General features: G+C 48.3%; 1 protein-coding gene across 1 annotated transcript; it reads right to left on the bottom strand.

Moving 5' to 3' along the window:
• Window positions 1–4,390: 4,390 nt before the first annotated feature.
• LOC149401168 (uncharacterized) lies at window positions 4,391–5,161 on the bottom strand. Its single transcript, XM_089610610.1, has one exon. The coding sequence runs from the start codon at window positions 5,159–5,161 to the stop codon at window positions 4,391–4,393; it is 771 nt and encodes a 256-aa protein (XP_089466736.1).
• Window positions 5,162–20,013: the final 14,852 nt, after the last annotated feature.

The following is a 20,013-nucleotide window of genomic DNA, read 5'->3' as shown; positions in this document are numbered from 1 at the left end:
GAAGGCTACTTTCACCCTTAATTCCCTTCACTGTGACATTAACATAAGCGATAATTGCACGTCAGGTGATAAATAAGGATTCAAGAAATGGGTAAATGCGTTTCATTAAACTAAAATAGTGTTTTGCGGTTACATGGGACCGATTACGAAGACACTTTCATATGTGTTTCACTACACACTTCGTGGAAATAAAAAATAAAGAAGGTAAAAATAGGTCGTTGGTTGAGTTCATGCATCACTGATAATATTGTCTCAAATGCTCGGCGTTCCATGGGTGCTTGATTTCCTTCCCGCCTGTCTCCTCGAGGCGGTAGGTTCCGTCACGGATCACTTGGCGGACGCGGTAGGGACCTTCCCAGGTGGGTCCGAGCACTCCTGCGCCGAGTTCTTGGGTGTTCTGGAAAACTCTCTGCAAGACGAGGCTGCCTTCAGCGAAGCGACGAGCCTTCACCCTGGAATTGTAGTGGCGTTCGATGACCCTCTTTTACACCGCCATGCGTGCGAGTGCGTCTTCTCTTCTTTCTTCGATCAGGTCCAGCTCGCCTCGGAGGGTTTCGTCATTCCCTTTTTCATCGAAGTGTTCCACTCGGGGGGATGGGATTGCTACTTCGGCGGGGATGACTGCCTCGACGCCGTAGGTGAGGGCAAAAGGTGTTTCGCCGGTGGCGGAGCGGGTTGTCATCCTGTACGCCCAGAGAACGAAATGGAGCTCTTCTGTCCACTTCCGTTTCTTGTCTTCCAGCTTCTTCTTCAGGTTTTCCTTTATGGTTTTGTTGACGGCCTCGACTTGACCGTTTGCCTGAGGGTGTCTGGGAGATCGTCTTGCTGATCCCTAGTTCCTCGCACAGGTGACGGAGCTTGTCGTTGTCGAACTGCCTCCCATTGTCTGTGACTATGGACGCAGGTATCCCGTGGCGACATATTATGTTCCTCCATATAAAGTTCGTGGTGTTGCCCTCCGTGATGGGACCCAAGGGTTCTGCTTCGACCCACTTCGTGAAATAGTCGATGGCAACGATCGCGTATTCTCGCCCCCCAGGTGCTTTTGGCAGTTTTCCAATCAGGTACTTCGCGAAGGGTCGCGGGACCAGGACCGGACACAATGGGGCCGGGGGATGATGCGGGACATGGGCGAACCGCTGGCACTTGTCGCACTTCCGAGCCAGGTCGTGCGCATCTTTCTTGAGCGTAGGCCAGAAGTATCCTTGCTTAAGGGCCTTGAGCGCTAGCGACTGTCCCGTCGAGTGGTTCCCGCATATCCCCTCGTGGATCTCCCTGAGAACAAAGTTGGCTTCGTCGCTCTCTAGGCATCGGAGGAGCGGCTGCGAGAATCCCCTTTTGTAAAGCGTGTCGCCCTGCAAGGTGTACCTGGATGCTTGGTACTTGAGCCGCTTTGCTTCCGCGTGGTCAGCGGGTAACTCGCCATGGCGCAAGTATTTCACCAAGGGTGTCGTCCAGGTCGGTTCACCTTCAGCGGCAATGGCGAGGACCTCCGCCTTCTCCACCGACGGGCAGGCGAGCTCCTCGACGGGGACCTTCCCCAATTCCTCGTCGTCTGCCCCAAAGGCCATCCGGGCCAGCGCGTCAGTTTCGACGTTCGAGCTTCTCGGAACCTGCACGATCTCGTACCACGCAAACACCTCTAGGCGGCGACGGGCCTCAGCTAGATAGGCGATCATGTTTTCTTCCTTAGCTTGATACTCTTCTTCGACATGCTTTGTGATGAGCTGGGAGTCACAGTGTATCTTAAGGTTGTCCACGCCAAGCTTCTTGGCGATCTCGAGTCCCGTGAGGAGAGCCTCATACTCGGCTTCGTTGTTTGAAGCCTTGAAGCCGAACTGGAGGGCATACTTGAGCTTTTCGTTGTGTGGGTTGGTGAGTACCACTCTCGCCCCTGAGCCATGGGAGTTGGATGCCCCGTCGACGTGCATATCCCACACCGGCCCGCAGGGGGCGGCCTTTCTCTTCGGAGTTGGTGGGTTCTCCTTCTGCCTGTTGTGTCTCTATGTCATATGTGAATTCTGTGATGAAGTCGGCCACCGCCTGGCCCTTGATGGCGACCCAGGGTTGAAATTCCACACCGTATTCGCCTAACTCTTGGGACCAGATGGCCACCCTGGAGGACGTCCATTTTTGTAGGGCCTTCCTGATGGGGTGCTCCGTCCGTAGTACGACCTGGTGTGCCTGGAAGTATGGACGAAGCTTCCTGGCGGCGGTGGTCAAGGCGAGGGCGAGCTTTTCAATCTCCGGGTACCTGGTCTCGGCGTCCAAGAACGCCTTACTTATGTAGTAGATGGGGTTGTTGGACTTTATCTTCTTCCCGAACCAGTACGGCGCTAACCGCCCTGCCCGAAACGGATAGGTAGAGGTAAAGTGTCTCGTTGTCTTTTGGTTTCGCGAGGAGAGGCGGTGAGCCGAAGTAGGTTTTTAGTTCTTGGAACGCTGCTTCGCACTTCTCATCCCACACAAAGTTTTTCCCACCCTTTAGAGCCTGGAAGAAAGGTTGACACCTGTCCGTCGCCTTGGACACGAAGCGACTCAAGGCGGCGACGCGCCCGGTCAGGCTCTAGACTTCCTTGACTCTTCGCGGGCTCTTCATTTCGAGCAGTGCTCGAATTTTCTTGGGGTTCGCTTTGATCCCTCGCTGGTTGACCATGAAACCTAAGAATTTCCCTGACTCGACCCCGAATGCGCACTTTGTGGGGTTGAGCTTCATCTTGTACCTGCGAAGGAGTGTAAACATCTCCTTCAGGTCTTGCACGTGATCGGGGGCCTTGAGACTTTTGACGAGCATGTCGTCAACATAAACCTCCATGGTCCTGCCTATCTGTTTCGCGAACATGCGGTTCACCAAGCGCTGATACGTGGCACCGACATTTTTGAGCCCGGAGGGCATGACTTTGTAGCAGTACAATCCCCGGTCGGTCGTGAACGCCGTGTTGATCTGGTCAGGTTCATGCATGCGAATCTGATTGTATCCCGAGTAGGTGTCCATGAAGCTCATGAGTTCATGTCCAGCCGTGGCGTCAACCAGCTGGTCGATCCTCAAGAGAGGGAAACAGTCTTTTGGGCAAGCGGCATTGAGGTCGGAGTAGTCGATGCATATCCGCCACTTACCGTTTGCTTTCTTGACCATAACCACGTTGGAGACCCAATCAGGATACTCGACTTCGCGGATGAACTATGCGGCGATTAGTTTGTCGACCTCCTCGTTGATGGCGAGGTATCGTTCGGCGTTGAACATTCTCCTTCTTTGGACCTTAGCCGTTTTTCCGTTGAGGATGTTGAGTCGGTGGACTACGATCTCGGGGTCGATGCCGGGCATGTCTGCATGGGTCCATGCGAAGACATCTTTATATTCCTGTAGGAAAGAGGCTAGCCGAGTCTTTATCATCACGGGCAGGTGGGCGCCGATCATGACTGTCTGCTCAGGTTTCTGTTCGTCTAACACAACCGGAGTCATGTTCGAAGAGGCCTCCACCGCCTTCCTGCGCGGTTCCTCTCGTGGGTCGAGTTCGTTGAACATCTGTGCGTCCCCGACCTCACACGGGTAGTCGTTCTCGATCTGATATATGGTTCCGACCGTCATGTCGATCGTGTCCTTTCGGGTGCCTTGGATGTAACACGCCCTAGAGTCAGCCTGGTTTCCCTGCATTATGCCAACCCCGTCGGGGGTAGGGAACTTCACGAGTAGGTGGAACGTAGAGGTGACGACACGGAGCTGGTTAAGGGCCGGTCTCCCGATGATGACGTTGTACGCCGAGGGTTGGTCGACTATCATGTAGTTAACCATTCGGGTGACCTGCGCTCCCCCTTCCATCCCGAATGTCGTTGGCAGTTCGATGGACCCTTCGGTGAAGACGCGTTCCCCTGTGAAACTGAACAAGGGTGTCTTTACGTGGATGGGAGAAATTTTCCCCAGGTTCATGCGGTCGAGAGCCGCCTTGTATATTATGTCTGCCGAACTCCCATTGTCGATTAGAACTCTCTTTACTATGTTGTTGGCTATCTGGGCTTTGACGATGATCGCGTCGTTGTGGGGGTGAGCTATTTTCCTTGCCTCCTCGTCCGTAAAGTGTATGACTTCACAAGGCACGGTCGGCGGTGGGGCGAAATGGCCTGCCAGGTTGACCTGATGCAACATCCTGTCTCCCTCCAATGCTCGCGCGTATAGCTTGCGTCCCTTGACGGAGTCGCCTGTTGCTGGTCCGCCCATGATGGTCGTTACGATGTTGAGCGGGGTGGCTGCTGCCTTTCCCCGATCATTGTTGCGATCGGAGGTGACCCTTGTACCTTCGAGCTGTCGCTGATCAGTGGCTTGGGGTCGCCGGCTGGACGAGGCTCCTTTGGCCGCCACTATCTGTAAGACAAATTCTTTAAGTTGACCTCCCTAGATGAGGTATTCGATCTGCCTTCTCAACTGGATACACTCGGACGTGACGTGCCCGTGATCCTTGTGAAAATCACAATACTTGCTCCTGTTGCGTTGGGTGAGGTGAATCTTCATCGGTGCTGGTTCGGTGAACTTGTCTCCGTGGAGACTTAGAATTATTTCTGGCGTGGTCGACAGCGGGGTGAAGCCTGCATCCTTCCGGAAGCGATCGACCAGCCTCGGCCTCGTGTCGCGGGGCGGGCGGACGCCGGTGATCGCGATCGGGTGTCCCTGATTTCTCTTTCTCCGCGCATCTTCGCCCTCGCGGTCTTCTTCATCCCTTCTCCGGGTGCTTCGTTCTGACGCCTTCCGGCCTTCGAGGTACTCCTCGATCGAGATGTGTTCGGCCGCCCGCGTCATGAGCTCGGTCATGGTCATCGGTCTCTTGCCAACGAGCGACTTTAGGAACTTGCCCATCTTGAGCCCGTCGATTAGGGCGATGATTGCGTCATTATCGGCGTAATCGCTCAACTTGTTTGCCTCCTCCGTGAACCTGCTTAGGTACCTTTGGAGGGACTCGCCATTCCTTTGCTTGATCGACCACAAGTACGACTTCTCCTTTTTTTGTACCAGCGAGCTTGCGAAACGGGTGATAAAACGTTCCTTTAACTCCTCGAACGACCCTATCGCTCCTTTGGTCAGTTTCTGGTACCATTCGAATGCCGGACCCGTGAGGGTAAGGCAGAACGCCTGGCACATGGCGGCCGGGGTTTGCCTTTGGATCTGCATGGTCGTCTGGTACTGCACTAGGTGAAAGACGAGGTCACTGCTTCCGTCGTAAATGAGGATCGAGGGGAACCGGAGATCGCCGACGACCTCCTCTGTGAGTAAGTGAGGGGCGAGGGGCGAGGGGCGAGGTCGTGCCTTCGACCATGTTGCGTATCGCAGGGTTCGAATTCTGCGTCGCCTGGAGCTCCCGTATCTCTCGTTGTAACCCTTGTACAAGGTTCGTCAACTCTGTGTCGGGGGTCGGTAGCGCCGCTGCGGGGGGTGGCATGATCACCCGCCCGGTGCCCTCGGCCGCCAGGTTTCCCTGCATGTCCCGGCGAGGGAGCGAGTTTTCCAGGGGGGCTCCTACGGTGTTGGCAGACTCTGCCCTCTCCGGGGGATATTGACGTCGTGGGATCTCTCATCGGCGGTTGAGGTGTTGCCTGAGATCTCCGTTTCTGCCTGCCTGCCCTGCATTGTTGACGCGGCGGGGCGGGTGGAACCTGAGCGAGTCTCCGCTATCCACCATTTCTTCCCTGCCACCGAGACGGGCGAAGGCCGACCGTCTGGACGCGTCGGTGTGTGCAACAGAGTGTGCGCGATAGTCTTGGGGAATTGGGTTTTCGTGAGGGCGCCTGGTCGGTACGTCGGGGCGACGCAGTGCGCGCTGGGTGCGTTCGCGGTCGGCACCTCGGAGGCTTGGGTCCGGGGCGTCTTCGCTCTCGTCTGGCCTGGGGTCGCGCCCTTCACGTTCAGGCGGGGTCTCCAACTGCTCCCCTCCCCCAAAGATTCCTTCCAGGGCGGGCTCATACCCCCCAATCCTGGCTAGCGCGCCGGTCAACCTAAAAAGGTTGTCCTCAAGACGCGTCATCCGCACGTCCCTCTCATCGTGGACGGGGTCGGAGGTCACGCTCGCCTGGGGTGCGTTTTGAGCCTGATTTTGGCGGGCGTGGACTTGAGCCCGAGTGTTCATCGCGATGCTCCCGCGGGGCGGAGGGCTGCGTTTTCGGAGACGGTCACGCGGTTGGCCATCTCGTTCTTCGGTACCTAAGGCGATGAACCTTCAAAGTCGTGGAGGAAAGATTTGCCGGTGGAATCTCGTGGTTGTTGCTCGAGACCCCCTACTTCTAGCGCCAAAATGTTAATGCCTGAAAATGGATCAACACGAAAATCGGTCCGCGGTTCGGTCTAGGGCCGGACCCTATGACCGTGCGGTGGTCGAACGGAGAAGTTGTCCCAACAGCTGTACCTCCGCCGTGCCGGAAAAGGATTTCCGACGACCCGTCACCTGAGAAAAGAGAAGAGAGTGAGCTAAAGGACCGCGGAGGGGTTTCCTCCGGCGGGCACTCCGACGCTCAACATTAGTCTAGGTGTCGTGCTTCGAGTTCTAGAGAGAGAAGCTCTGGTGAGAGAGAAGCAGAGGTTTTGTCAGTGTGAGCCAACTTACCTCCAAATGAGGAATCTGAAGGTATTTATAGGATTTTGAATGTGAAAAGTTATGGAAACTTGGCGGAGGGAATCTCCGGTTTTGTGGATTTTACCAGAGGGATCCTACGGTTTTGTAGGTTTTACCGGAGGGATGTTCCGGTTTTGTGGGTTCTACCGGAGGGATCCTCCGGTTTTGTGAGCTTTACCGGAAGGATCCTCTGGTTTTGTGAGCTTTACCGGAGGGATCCTCTGGTTTTGTGAGCTTTACCGGAGGGATCCTCCGGTTTTGTGAGTTTTACCAGAGGTGTCCTCCGGTTTTGTGGGTACTACCGGAGGGATCCTCTGGTTTTGTGAGTTTTACCGGAGGGATTGGTCCTTGGCAGGGCTGTGTTTTTTCTTTCCTGGCCCTTTGCAGGGCTGAGATTGCCTTCACAATTTTTGGGTTGGACTTCAACCTGGAGGTCGAGCTCGCCTGGAGGTCGAGCCTGGCCTGGAGGTCGACCCTGGCTGGAGGTCGAGCCTGCCTCGAGCTCGCTTGGAGGTCGAGCCTGGCCTGGAGGTCGACCCTGGCTGGGGGTCGAGCCTGCCTAGAGGTCTAACTCGCCTGGAGGTCGAGCTCGCCTGGGGGTCGAGCCTGGCCTGGAGGTCGACCCTGGCTAGAGGTCGAGCCTGCCTGGAGGTCGAGCTCGCCTGGAGGTCGAACCTGGCCTGGAGGTCGACCCTGGCTGGGGGTCGAGCCTACCTAGAGGTCGAACTCGCCTAGAGGTCGAGCTCGCCCGGGGGTCGAGCCTGGCCTGGAGGGCGAGCCTGGCTTGGAGGTCGACCGTGGCTGGAGGTCGAGCCTGCCTGGAGGTCGAGCTCGCCTGGGGGGTCGAGCTCACATGGAGGGCGACCCTGGCTGGAGGTCGAGCCTGGCCTGGAGGTCGACCCTGGCTGGGGGTCGAGCCTGCCTGGAGGTCAAACTCGCCTGGAGGTCGAACTCGCCTGGAGGTCGAGCTCGCCTGGGGTCGAGCCTGGCTGGAGGTCGAGCCTGCCTGGAGGTCGAGCTCGCCTGGAGGTCGAACCTGGCTGGGGGTCGAGCCTGCCTGGAGGTCGAACTCGCCTGGAGGTCGAGCTCGCCCGGGGGTCGAGCCTGGCCTGGAGGGCGAGCCTGGCTTGGAGGTCGACCGTGGCTGGAGGTCGAGCCTACCTGGAGGTCGAGCTCGCTTGGGGGGTCGAGCTCGCCTAGAGGGCGACCCTGGCTGGAGGTCGACCCTGGCTGGAGGGCGAGCCTGGCCTGGAGGGCGAGCCTGGCTTGGAGGTCGACCGTGGCTGGAGGTCGTGCCTGCCTGGAGGTCGAGCTCGCCTGGGGGGTCGAGCTCACATGGAGGGCGACCCTGGCTGGAGGTCGAGCCTGGCCTGGAGGTCGACCCTGGCTGGGGGTCGAGCCTGCCTGGAGGTCAAACTCGCTTGGAGGTCGAACTCGCCTGGAGGTCGAGCTCGCCTGGGGTCGAGCCTGGCTGGAGGTCGAGCCTGCCTGGAGGTCGAGCTCGCCTGGAGGTCGAACCTGGCTGGGGGTCGAGCCTGCCTGGAGGTCGAACTCGCCTGGAGGTCGAGCTCGCCCGGGGGTCGAGCCTGGCCTGGAGGGCGAGCCTGGCTTGGAGGTCGACTGTGGCTGGAGGTCGAGCCTACCTGGAGGTCGAGCTCGCCTGGGGGGTCGAGCTCGCCTAGAGGGCGACCCTGGCTGGAGGTCGACCCTGGCTGGAGGTCGAGCCTGCCTGGAGGTCGAGCTCGCCTGGGGGGCCGAGCTCGCCTGGGGGTCGAGCCTGGCCTAGAGGTCGACCCTGGCTGGAGGTCGAGCCTGCCTGGAGGTCGAGCTCCGGAGAATACTGGACTAGGGACGAGCGAATAGAAGCATACCTGAAAGTCATAAAAGATCTTGCAAAACATTTTAAAGAATTCTCCCTGACACGAATCCATCGAGGCGAGAATACTTCGGCAGACGCGTTGGCCGCCTTGGCGTCCACCTCGGACCCGAATCTCATAAGGATTATACCGGTCGAAACAATCAAACAACCTTCTATAACCATGACTGTGGCCACAGCCATAGCAATAGAAGAGGGATTGGAGAGATGAAATATTGCATTACATCACGACTGGTACGGTCCCAACCGATAAGATGGCGAAACGTAAACTCGTGTTGAGAAGCGCGAGATTTTGCATCATAGACGGAAACCTGTTTAAAAGAAGCTTCGCAGGACCATACCTCAAGTGCGTCGGAATGAAGGAGTCTAAGCGAATCCTAGAAGACGTGCACGAAGCGGAATGCGGAAATCACGCAGGCGGGCGAGCACTCGCCATCAAAATAAAGAGGCAAGGCTACTTTTGGCCGACCATGTTGGCAGATTGAGAGGCGCACTCGCGTCGCTGCAACCAATGCCAACGCTACGCACCTAACATAAAAAGACCCGCAGAAGAGTTGTCCTCCATCTCGGCGCCATACCTATTCAGGAAATGGTCTATGGACATCGTAGGACCAATGCCGGCCGCCCCTGGTGGTCTAAGATTTTTATTAATCTTAACAGATTATTTTTTGAAATGGGTCGAAGCAGGCGCCTTCGTCTTGATAAAAGATGTCGACGCCACGTCATTCATTTGGAAAAATATAATCTGTAGACATGGAACTCCACACGAGATCATAACGGACAACGGGTCACAGTTCATATAAAAAAAATTCAGGAATTTTTGCTTCCACAATAACATCGAGGTGAAAATGTCGACACCACGATACCCTCAAGGAAATGGACACGCGGAAGCTGCAAATAAGACCATAGTAGATTCCATAAGGAAAAGGCTCGATGCTAAGAAAGGACGGTGGGCAGAAGAGCTACCGGATGTGCTATGGGCTTATCGAACTAGTCCGCGAAGGCCGACAGGGGAAACCCTATTTTCCCTGGTCCATGGAGTCGAATCTGTCATCCCAATCGAACACCAAGTGCAAACCCTTAGGGTGATGTACGCGCCTGAGGATGAGCCAAAAAATGATGAGTCACTATGCGACGCCTTAGATCTTGTAGAGGAAAAGCAGGATTCAGCCCTAGCACTATTATCCCACTATAGGCAATCTATTGCCAGATTCTACAATAAATACGTTAACACAAGAAGATTTGATGTATGGGACTTGGTCCTCCAAAAAGTCTTTCAAAACACTACCGAGGAAAACGTCGGAAGGCCCCTATAGGGTCACCAAGGTAGTACACCCCGGCGTCTATGAACTTGAAACACTCAACAGAATCCGAGTTTTAAGATCATGGAACGTCTCGAACCTTAAAAAGTAATACTGTTAAAACCAATAAGAATCGAACTACGTCCGACTTGATCCCTGCATAATGGTACGTAGGCAGCCTTTTCTTTACAAAGGCACAGTCCCCTACTTCTTAGAACCCCCTGACCCTTATTTTCGCCAAAAAGGGGAAGGGGAAAGAAGAAGAAATATAAAAAGATATTCCTGACCTACGGAGCTCGCATCTCGGCCAACAATGCAAATACCTCACGATGTCTCTGGCGAGATCCGACATCTCACAGCGTCATCTAAATTAGAGGCCACACTCCGAAAAGTCGACCTCGTCCAAAAATCTTAAGGGAAACTTTTTAGATCTCTGACGATATAAAAGACTTAACAAAATCTTGATTAAATTCATTTGCGGACTTCGGCTTCAAATCTAAGGGGAAACGTAGAGCCGTTACAAAACCTCAACCTAAGGGAAACTTTTTAGATTTTTGACGATCTAAAAGACTTAGCGAATTCTTTGAAATCTTTAAGGGAAACATTTTGGATCGAATACATGCGATCTAAAAGACTTAACAGATTCTGCAAGTCCCAGTTATCTCGGGGGCGAACTAAGTAATACTGTGAACACCCTCAGATCGGTTGGACGGACTGAATGACAGACAAAATATAAACATTCATGCATGCAAACGAAAATTTGGCGAGCTAAAAGACTTGGCAGATCTTAAGAAACGAAATTGGGTTGCATAGAATAAAAATAATAATCCAAATAAAATAGGGGTACCGAAACCCCCTATAATTGTCTAAAAAATAAAAATAAAAAACTCGCCCAAAACAAACGGGCCCTAAGAACAAAAAAATAATAATAAATTCATAATAACCAAAAACAAAAAAGTAGACCCCTTGCTGGCACAGAAGAAGAGCTTAGACTTGGTCTTGGGGCAGAACCTCGGCACCTGTTCGCTCGGGAGTAGACGTAAATGCCGCCACATTCTCGCTCTCCTCGGGAATAGAGTTCAAGACCTCGTCGGTCTGATTGAGCATGGAGCCATGCTCATCAATGACGGCGGTCTCATCATCGGCTGTGGAGGCATCGGCAGGAGATCAGTCCGAGTAGGGGTGAAAGGGACGTCCTCGACCTCGGGGATCGCGATGGCTGCGTAGTCGGTCTCGTACTGGGCGATATTGTCCTCAGTATCCTTCAGCTCGCCCGCCCAGTCCGAGATTCACCCTTCAACGCCTCTGAGATCAGCTCCCTATTTCCCCGGCGCTGCTCAAGTTTTTTCAGTACAAGGATGGCCTCGTCCGTCTTTTCTTTTTGAGCAAGCTACTTGAGAATGTGCTCCCTGTATCGCAGCAAAGTCGCCTTATTCGCCGCATGCACGGCCCGATCTTGTTCCGTCTTCGCCGTCCTCTTCGTCCGAGCGAGCTCCTCGAGAGCGTCCTTCAGCTCTTTGTCCCGATCCGCCAGGTTGACCGCCAATTTCTCCTTCTCTCTCATCAGCCCGTCCGCATAAGCGCCCCACTTCTGGATCTTGGCCTTCTTGTCATCAAGATCCACAGAGAGGCAATGGGCCTTGGCGAAGAGATCGTCGCCCCTCTACTTCGCCCTTTCAAGCAGGGCGTCCTTGGCCAAGAGATCATCCTGAAGGGTGGAGATCTTCTCATTCATGCCTTGGAGCTCGGTCTGAAGAGACTCCGTCCCCTTTTGAACCTCGGCCAGTTTCTCATGCTTGGCCTTAGCATCACGAATGCGCTTCTCATAACGAAAAACGCCTCTGCTCAGCTGGGTCGACAGCTGAAAACAAGAATTGGCGTTAGCTCGACCTCAATAAATCCACCAAAATTTTTACAAGTACAATAGGTCGACTATAAAAAAATAATAATAATAATAGTCTAACAATGATATATGACGCTTACCCCGGTAATGGTAGAAGCCATCATCCGGTACCAATCCGATTCAGCAAGCTCGGGCACCTTCGGGAGCACCATCTCGGACCACGTGAACTGGCGTAGAAACCCGGCCAAAGAGTAAATGTCGCCGCACAACATGTGGTCTTGTGCATAGTGAAAATTGACGACGTGCTTCTTCTTACGAGAAGAAGCCGGAGTGGTCCCAGCTAGGCCACTGCTCCGCGAGGCCTTACTTCCCTCGGCAACAGCCTTGCCTTTGTCGCCCGGGACCGATGTGGCCACGGGGGCTTCGGTAGAAGGCTCCTTCTCGCCACCTTCAGGAAGTTCTGGGGCCTGGTCCTTCTTCTTCTTCTTCTTCTTCTTCTTCTTCTTCTTCTTCCTTTTCTCTCATTCTTCGGGCACTTCGCCCTCAAGAACTCGGTCCGCTGGCATCTTGCGCTTCTTAGGCGCAACCACAACCTCGGCGCTTTCATTGGCGCGCCCCTCCTCGGCGACTGGAGCAACAGCCTCGGGAGCTTCGGCCTCCAAAACGACCTCAGGCGAGGTCACGGCCGTCTCAGGCGCTTCGCCCGAATTCATCGAAACTACCGGGATCGAAGACACCAGTCTAACCCCCGTCACTTCAACCTCCGGGTCGTTAGTGGGCATCGATGGTGCCGGAGTCGAGGTAGAGGCCATGACCCCCTTCTTATTTTTTTCTCGCCTCGCGAGCACTAATTGGGGTGTTCATGTTGTCCCCTACGTCCCAAAAAAAAAGAGAGGAGAAAAGGCAGTAAAATATCCTGTACAATTGACAGTAAAAAAAAAAGAGACGAAGTCGACGTTTGTCGAACTGACCTTCAAGATCTCCTTCTAAGGAAGTCGGTGGATTTGGCCAAAGTCTGGCCGAAATGAACCTATAAGGCGTGAAGCTCGACCACTCTACTTCACCCTCCCGTAATTTCATAAGCTTCTCGGCGAACTCTACTCATTGAGAGGGCACCCTGATCTTTTCTGAAAAAAATAGAATAGGTAAATGTTAGTCCACTTCACTTACCCATAAAAAATAAATAATAAAATAAAATAAATTCTCATGCATACTCGGCGAGCTTGCCCACTTTGACGAGAAAGAACGAGCTCGATCCCCTAGGGAATGCCTGTTTATGGCGAAGTAAAAATATCGCCTCCCCTAAAATTTGTCTTTCCAGGGAAAACCCGAGATCACTCCCTTGCATGCAGCCCTCGAAAGATAGAAACACTTTGGATCTTGTTTCAAATTTGCCTTAACAACACAAAGACGGACTAAATCCATCAGTGTGAGTTCGAATTTTTCTTCATGGGCCACAACTATTAGATCCATTACCATCCTAACAAAATTTGGGCACATTTGGGGTAGGGTCAACCCTAGAGTCTGGATGAAGTCGAATAAAAGAGGGTGAATAGGAAATCTTAGCCCGCATTTCTCTAGCCAAATTTCATATATACAACAGAAGCCTTCCACGACGGTGTCGGCAGTGGCTCCCGGGGGGGGAGGATGTTAATCTCTGGGGGGAGTTGATATTTTTCACGGATTCTCCTAAGGTCGGTCGAGGTCAGGCAGAAGGCAAAAGGATGTCTTCGTTCCTCAACCCTGATGGACGAGGTCCTAAGCTCGACATCTAAAAGGCTAAGATTTGAGGACGAAGTGTTTAAAGATATGAACTCGTTTGAGTTCGCTAGCCGAACTGAGAATAATAAATAGCCGAAGTCTAAACAAAGTCGAAGAACTTAGAGAGAGAACTCAAGCTCGAAATAGAGAGAACAATTCAAAAGAGAGAATTACCTTTTAACCACGGATGATGAGAATATAAATGAGAAAAAGTGACTCTTTGTTGCGAAAATAACTCGCGCACGCAAGCGTACGTGAGTATTGTACCCACAGAGACTAGTGAAACAACGATTTCCTAAAACTTGATGCTAATTAACTCCAAATAATATTAAGAAGATGTTTGTAGCAAGAGTAATAATAAACTAAAGCAGAGAATTAAATACGAGTTTTGCAAGAAGAGAAAGCAGGGGTCACGATTTCACCAGAGCTAACTAGGTCGGGGGTTTCGGGTTTGAACAACAAAATCTACTCCTATGGATGCTAATCTCACTCTATCAAACTTATTCACTAGCCTCTCTCGAGTGTTCTAGCAAACTTATATAATTGACGGATTATTATCCTCTCGGCATCTAATCCTATTAAAACAATCACACGCAATTAAACAAGAGTTCAAACGATTACATAAATTGCCTAGATTTTCTAACCTAATATCAACTATGAAGACATGAACAAAAGCACGATTATTTACTCTCTCTCGAGTAGCTAAATAATCCTAGATAACAACTCTAATGGTGATCAAACATTAGAAAGCATAAGGAACAATTCATATCAAGCAATCCATAATAATGAAGCAAACAATAATTATCTAACCCTAACGAACCCCCCAACCATTATCAGTTCCGGCTACATCGCAACCCCATAAGAAACTTAGCCTCTAATGGTGTTCATAATCAACGCTAAACATAACAGAATAATTAAAAGCAATAAAATAAAGATTGAAACCTAAAGAGAATTCATATTAAATAAAATTGATGTTCAACAATAATTTAGAGCAATAAAATAAATAAAATAAGAGAAGAAAGAAGAACGGATGAATTCGGAGAAGGGGAACTCGTCGGGTTGTCAATTCCGTTGAAGAACGCCTTTTTCCTCTTTCAAAAGCTCTCAAGAACAAGCAAACAATAAAAGAGAAACTTAAAACAAAAGGGAAGATGTGTTTTTGAGAGCTTAAAGTCGAATATATAGGTCTAGGAGTGATTTTTGGAGCATATTGGGCCTTTGGAAGGGTTCAAATGACCCCAAAACATCAAAAACGGAAAGAAAAGTCCGTCAAAACCCGAAGGAACGCGCGGCGCGCCTGTCGAATGCTAGCGGCACGCACTGGTAGTCTGGAGATCCTCACGGCGCGCACTTTTTTCTCGCGGCGCGAGGATTCTTCCGGACGCGCGCACTGTTTTTTGTATCGGCCATATCTTCTTGCTCCGATGTCCGATTTTCGCAAATAAATATACGTTGGAAAGCTAAGAGATAGCTCTATCCAATGATGGAAATAAATTATCCAGAATCATCACTTAAAAAACTCAAATCATGCATAAGAAGACGCCATGTTTCTTGATTAGCTCTAACTCGTCCGAAAAATCTTCAAATCATCCCAAAGTTGCTCCATTGCCCTCAAAACACTTTTAGATCATGAAAACCTATAATAACAACTAAAAAACACAAAATATATATAAAAAAAAACTTAAGGATTCGCTTCGATTCAAGTCCGGGAACGAGCGATTTGTACGTATAAAACGCACTCATCACTCTTCGGCGCGCTTATTTTTACATTTCATTATTAACCAAAATCCCGAAAAAATCTAATGATTTTGGAAAAAAAATCAAATCAAATCGAAGATATTTCCTTGATATCTACAAAGATATCAACAGACGCCCCGACTTTTCGACTTCGACTTACGAAGTGCAACCACATCTCGCCACGTGTGGAGAAAACGCGCTTCTGCCCAATGCCACGTGTCAACAAAATATTTGATTTCCCCCCTTAAATTCGAGGCGGTTCGAATTTCCTGCGGTAAATATTTTCAAAATATTCGCAATATTTTCAAAATATTTGGGGGCTAATTGCAGGGGTAAAAAAAACTTCAATTATTTAAAATATTTATCTCAAATGGGATTCGACTCGACCAAAGCCCATTATCCATTTTGTAGATCGGCCCGCCGGAATAAATTTTGGGCCCAGTTTGATCTCGACATATCAACCCAAGTCTAGTCACGCTTTCAGCTCGTCCACGTCCGTCTGGCCAGAAGAATCGGTCAGTCAAAGAGAAGACCACGCCGTGAAGACCGGATCTGAAACGACTTCACCCTTGATGAGGAGAATGGATCAAGAAGCACGTGTCTTCAGCGAAGAAGCTCCGCCTCGTCTATAGATAAAAGATCATATGTCGATCCGCGTACACGCAAGATTACAGTTCTCATCTCTTAACCCATTATTTCCGATATTCATATCGTTTACAATCTTGAGCTCGCCTTCTTGAGTTCATCACTTCGCCCCCCTTTGTAATTCAGTTTCACGATCAATAAAGTTATTCTTATTCTCTTCTTATCATAGCATTTTGTTTTTACATTGTTTCTTATACGACGTCTTCTGAAACCCTCATTAAATAAAAATCAAATATAAGCATATTATTATTTGTGATTGTTAATCGACCCAGAATTCGACATCAACAAATATCAATTTATACTCTTAAATATCAAGAATTTGTTGCAACTAGCGATTCTTTTGGCCATTTTTAAGATTCTAGTCAAAATTTCATTTTATTAAAAAATAGCTCATGAGACCGCAGTAAATTAATTAACTAAAAAATAAATTTAATTAACTAAAGAGTAAATTAAATATACTTCTTAGTTCATTTATTTATTGCACGCTTGGTGGACTATTTTTTAATAAAATAAAACTTTACCTAATTTTTTAAAAAAAGCGTGAGCTATTGAGCTATTACTTAATTACCCATATATATTGATTAAAATAATTAAGAGTATTTCTGATCGATTAAAAATATAATCCGCATATAGTTTTTTGTAAGTATCAAGTCCACGGTCTTTAATGGACTTATACTTTTTCTTTTGTGGAAATAGCCTCCAATAGTTGTTTCACGTAACTTTTTTTTTCAATATTAGCCGGTGAACCTTTCATTTTTCATACAAACCGTTTAAATTTTGAAGTGCCCATTTTGTCTTTTATAAATGTTGAACAGATTTCAATAACTGTTAACCAGATTACTATAACTTGTTAACCTTATTTCAATATACCAATATTTTAAACGAGATTTTAACAATTATTAACCAAATATCAATAATTAATAACCAAATTTCAAAAAATGTTAATCAAATTTCAATAAATGTTAACCAAATTACAATAACCGTTGACCAGATTTCAATAATTGTTGATCAGATTTGGAACACAAGGGTATTTTTGTTCGGAGAAAAGGGAAACAGTTACTGCTAAAATGTTTGAAAATATGAGTGAGATATGAAAAGCGATGCACGTTTTAAGCTAATTATGTAATTTTATTTTTCATTTAACCCTTTTGGGCATTTCTTTATTTCAGTACATTAGGGCTTTTAATCTATTCCTTCTCCAGCCATCATCTTGCTCTAAATACACGCTCAAACAAAAAACGCCGCAAAAAATAAATGAAAACAACATAACATAGACAAACAATTCCGAGAGTGATGTCGACTTTTGTCGATTCTCGCCGACGTATTCACATTTTTCAATTACAGCATGACGAAATGACACCGGCACCGAAACTCGCCAAAAAATTGAATGTCTCTGCCATTTTTCTGGAGGGCCGGAATATCTCACAGCTTTTCATTTTCCCTTATTTTCTTCAATGTTCGCCGAAATTATGCATATTTTTTTCTTTAAATGAAACGACATATTGGTGTCGTTTTTCAGCCAAACAACTTGTCGTTTTCCCAAATATTGAACAACATATGACGACAAAACAAATAATATCATATTCATTGGCTGTCAGTTCACCGGCAACGGTTTCGCCGGTGAAATTCGCCGATTTTTTTCGGCATTTAGAACTTTGATTTGAACTAGTTACAAATCGATATAATTTATATTTTAAATAAATAATTAAAATTACACTGTCAATGTTAATATTTTTAAGGACTTCCATCAAATTTGAACGACCCCTACATTAACAATTAAGCAGAGTAAAAAAAGTTATTGACATTTGGTAACGACCTATTTTTTAAATATATCTATATTTCACTAATTAAATATAAATATTATATATTTTGCAAATTTATTAGTTTCAATATGCTATTTAACTAGAACACCCAATAACTCATGGATTATCAAATTGAATGTTTTTTAGTTAACAATGTCAAATTTTATTTTATAAACTAAACTTTCTCAAACCCATCAAGAGATTCTTAGCCTCGACAAGAGACTTTCGACCTTAAGAATGGGTCTTAAATGCGTCAAAAGGTCTCAACCCCACCATGGCCTCAACCCGTCAAATGGTTTCATCCCCACCAAAGACCTCAACCCCACTTGGCGCTATCAATTGGATCGGGTCGTCCGTTGGCTAACCGACCCGACTTTTTTTTAGAGGTTTTGGGCCGGTCCTGTCCTTTTTAGAAACGGGTCGAGCCAAACCGGACTTCATGTCTAGGCTGGGCGTAGGGTATAGGTCCTTAAGCCTGGCACTCAGGTCCTCAAAAAAGCACAACCCGGGCTCGGACTCGGACCCTAATTAGGCCCGATTCGGGCTCAACTCTTTTTAAATAAAATAATATTATATTTTTGTTTCAAATTTATGTTTTTATGTGTAAAAAGGTACTTTTGACACAATTTAATTTTATATTAATGATATTAGTGTTTTTTTTACTAACATACTTGTTTTTTTATTATTAAAATTGTATTTTTTTTAATTTTAAAAAATATTTTTTCAAGATTATAATTTGAGCTTTTTGAGGCCCAGCTTAAGCCTTTTTCAAGGCCCCCAGTTCTACCCTCGGCCCCAAGGGTCGAGGGCTTGTCCTGGTTTGGGCCTGAGTCCATATTCTTTAGGCCCATGCCGGACCGACACTCCAATATAAGGGTTTGGGTCGAACCCGATCTCAGGCCTCATTTGGGCTTGAAGAAGAAGGGTCGGGCCGGATCGGTCCGACCCTTTTGATACCTTTAGCCACACCAAAGGTTTCTTAGCTTCTTTAGTGGCTCATAGATCCCATCAAGGGACTCTCAGTCCCTTTAGTGGCTCACGCACCCCACCAAGAACTTCGCAACCCCACTCAATGACTCTACCAATGGATTCTCAACCCCACCCACAGATCCCACTAAGGGATTTTCAACCCCACTCATACATGCCCTTAGCCTTCTTCATAAATCATGGGCCCCACCACCAGGGTTCAAAAAATTCTATAAATACACCACTCACTCTAGAGTGAAGGGGAGACTCAATTTAGAGAGGCCAAATACTACCAAATTGATTCTTCACTCCTTTTTCTGTCAAAATACTCAAAATACTAAAAACATATACTCACTCATTCAAAATGTAGCTAATGTTTAGCGTTGGAGCGCGCGACGGGGAAAACCCTCCGCGCTAACTTGTTTAGGCAAATGGACATCGAGGAGAAGGCATTCTGGCGACTCCGGCGAAGACAAGGAAAAACAAGGAGAAGACACTCTGATGAGTTCGACAATGACCAAGAAAAGACAAGGAGAAGGCAACCCGACGAGTCTGGCGAGGATAATGAGAAGATAGCCAGACGAAGACAAGGAGAAGATAGTCCATGAAGACAAGGAGAATGCATTCCAACGAGTCAGACGAGGAGATATCACAAACCCAAAGGACCCTCAAAAGGATGATGATTTTCGGGTTTGCTCCGAGCCTTTCGCTGCTCTCTCGAGACCTATAGAAGAATGACCATGATGACTTAAGAGCGAGGCATGTCGTAAGCTCGCATCCCGACATGTGTCCGAATGTTATTCGAGAAATCGTATCAACATAAAGTAAAAGATGAGGTAAACTAGTTGATTTTTTCAACTCTTTGAATTCAACAATGGAAACAATAATCTTGGAGTTGAAGATAATGATTGGTGACTGGTCTCCATTAGAGAAGATGAAAGGCTAATATCCGATAAATAATAATAAAAGATATAAAAAAAAGAGTTTGTGATTAGAAAGTTTGTTATAATTTATGGAGAGGCTCTTTTTTTTTCCAAGGACAACTTTATTATAAGAGGTGACAGAACCGTGGTAGCTAGCTTGGTCTACCGGTAATCCCACACTCACCTCGACGGAGAGGTCATGAGTTCAAGCCCCCATGGGATGCAGAAATGCATGCTCCCTAGGATTTATTCTAATAAGTATGTAATCTTGGCCAATAGTGCTACCTACTATGTAATCTTGGCCGATAGTGCCACCTGCACTTTGCACTGCTAATATATCATGTAATCTTGGTCGATAGTGCCCCTACTAAAAAAAAAAAAAAAAAGAGGTGACGGAACCCATGACATCTATTTTGGAGGATGCTAGCTACCAAAAAAGAAAAATGATTGTTTTTTTTTTTTTTTTGAAAAAAGAAAAATGATTGTTTTTTTTTTTAAAGAAAATGATTGTTTAAAGGGGTCTGATTTTTTTATTTTATTTTATACTTTTGCATCATCGGTAT

This window comes from Urtica dioica, chromosome 4 (genome assembly GCF_054948205.1).
Source record: "Urtica dioica subsp. dioica isolate 48M chromosome 4, U.dioica_male_clone48M_v1_H2, whole genome shotgun sequence".
Lineage (NCBI taxonomy): Eukaryota > Viridiplantae > Streptophyta > Magnoliopsida > Rosales > Urticaceae > Urtica > Urtica dioica.
This window is presented reverse-complemented; position numbering and strand designations above follow the sequence as displayed.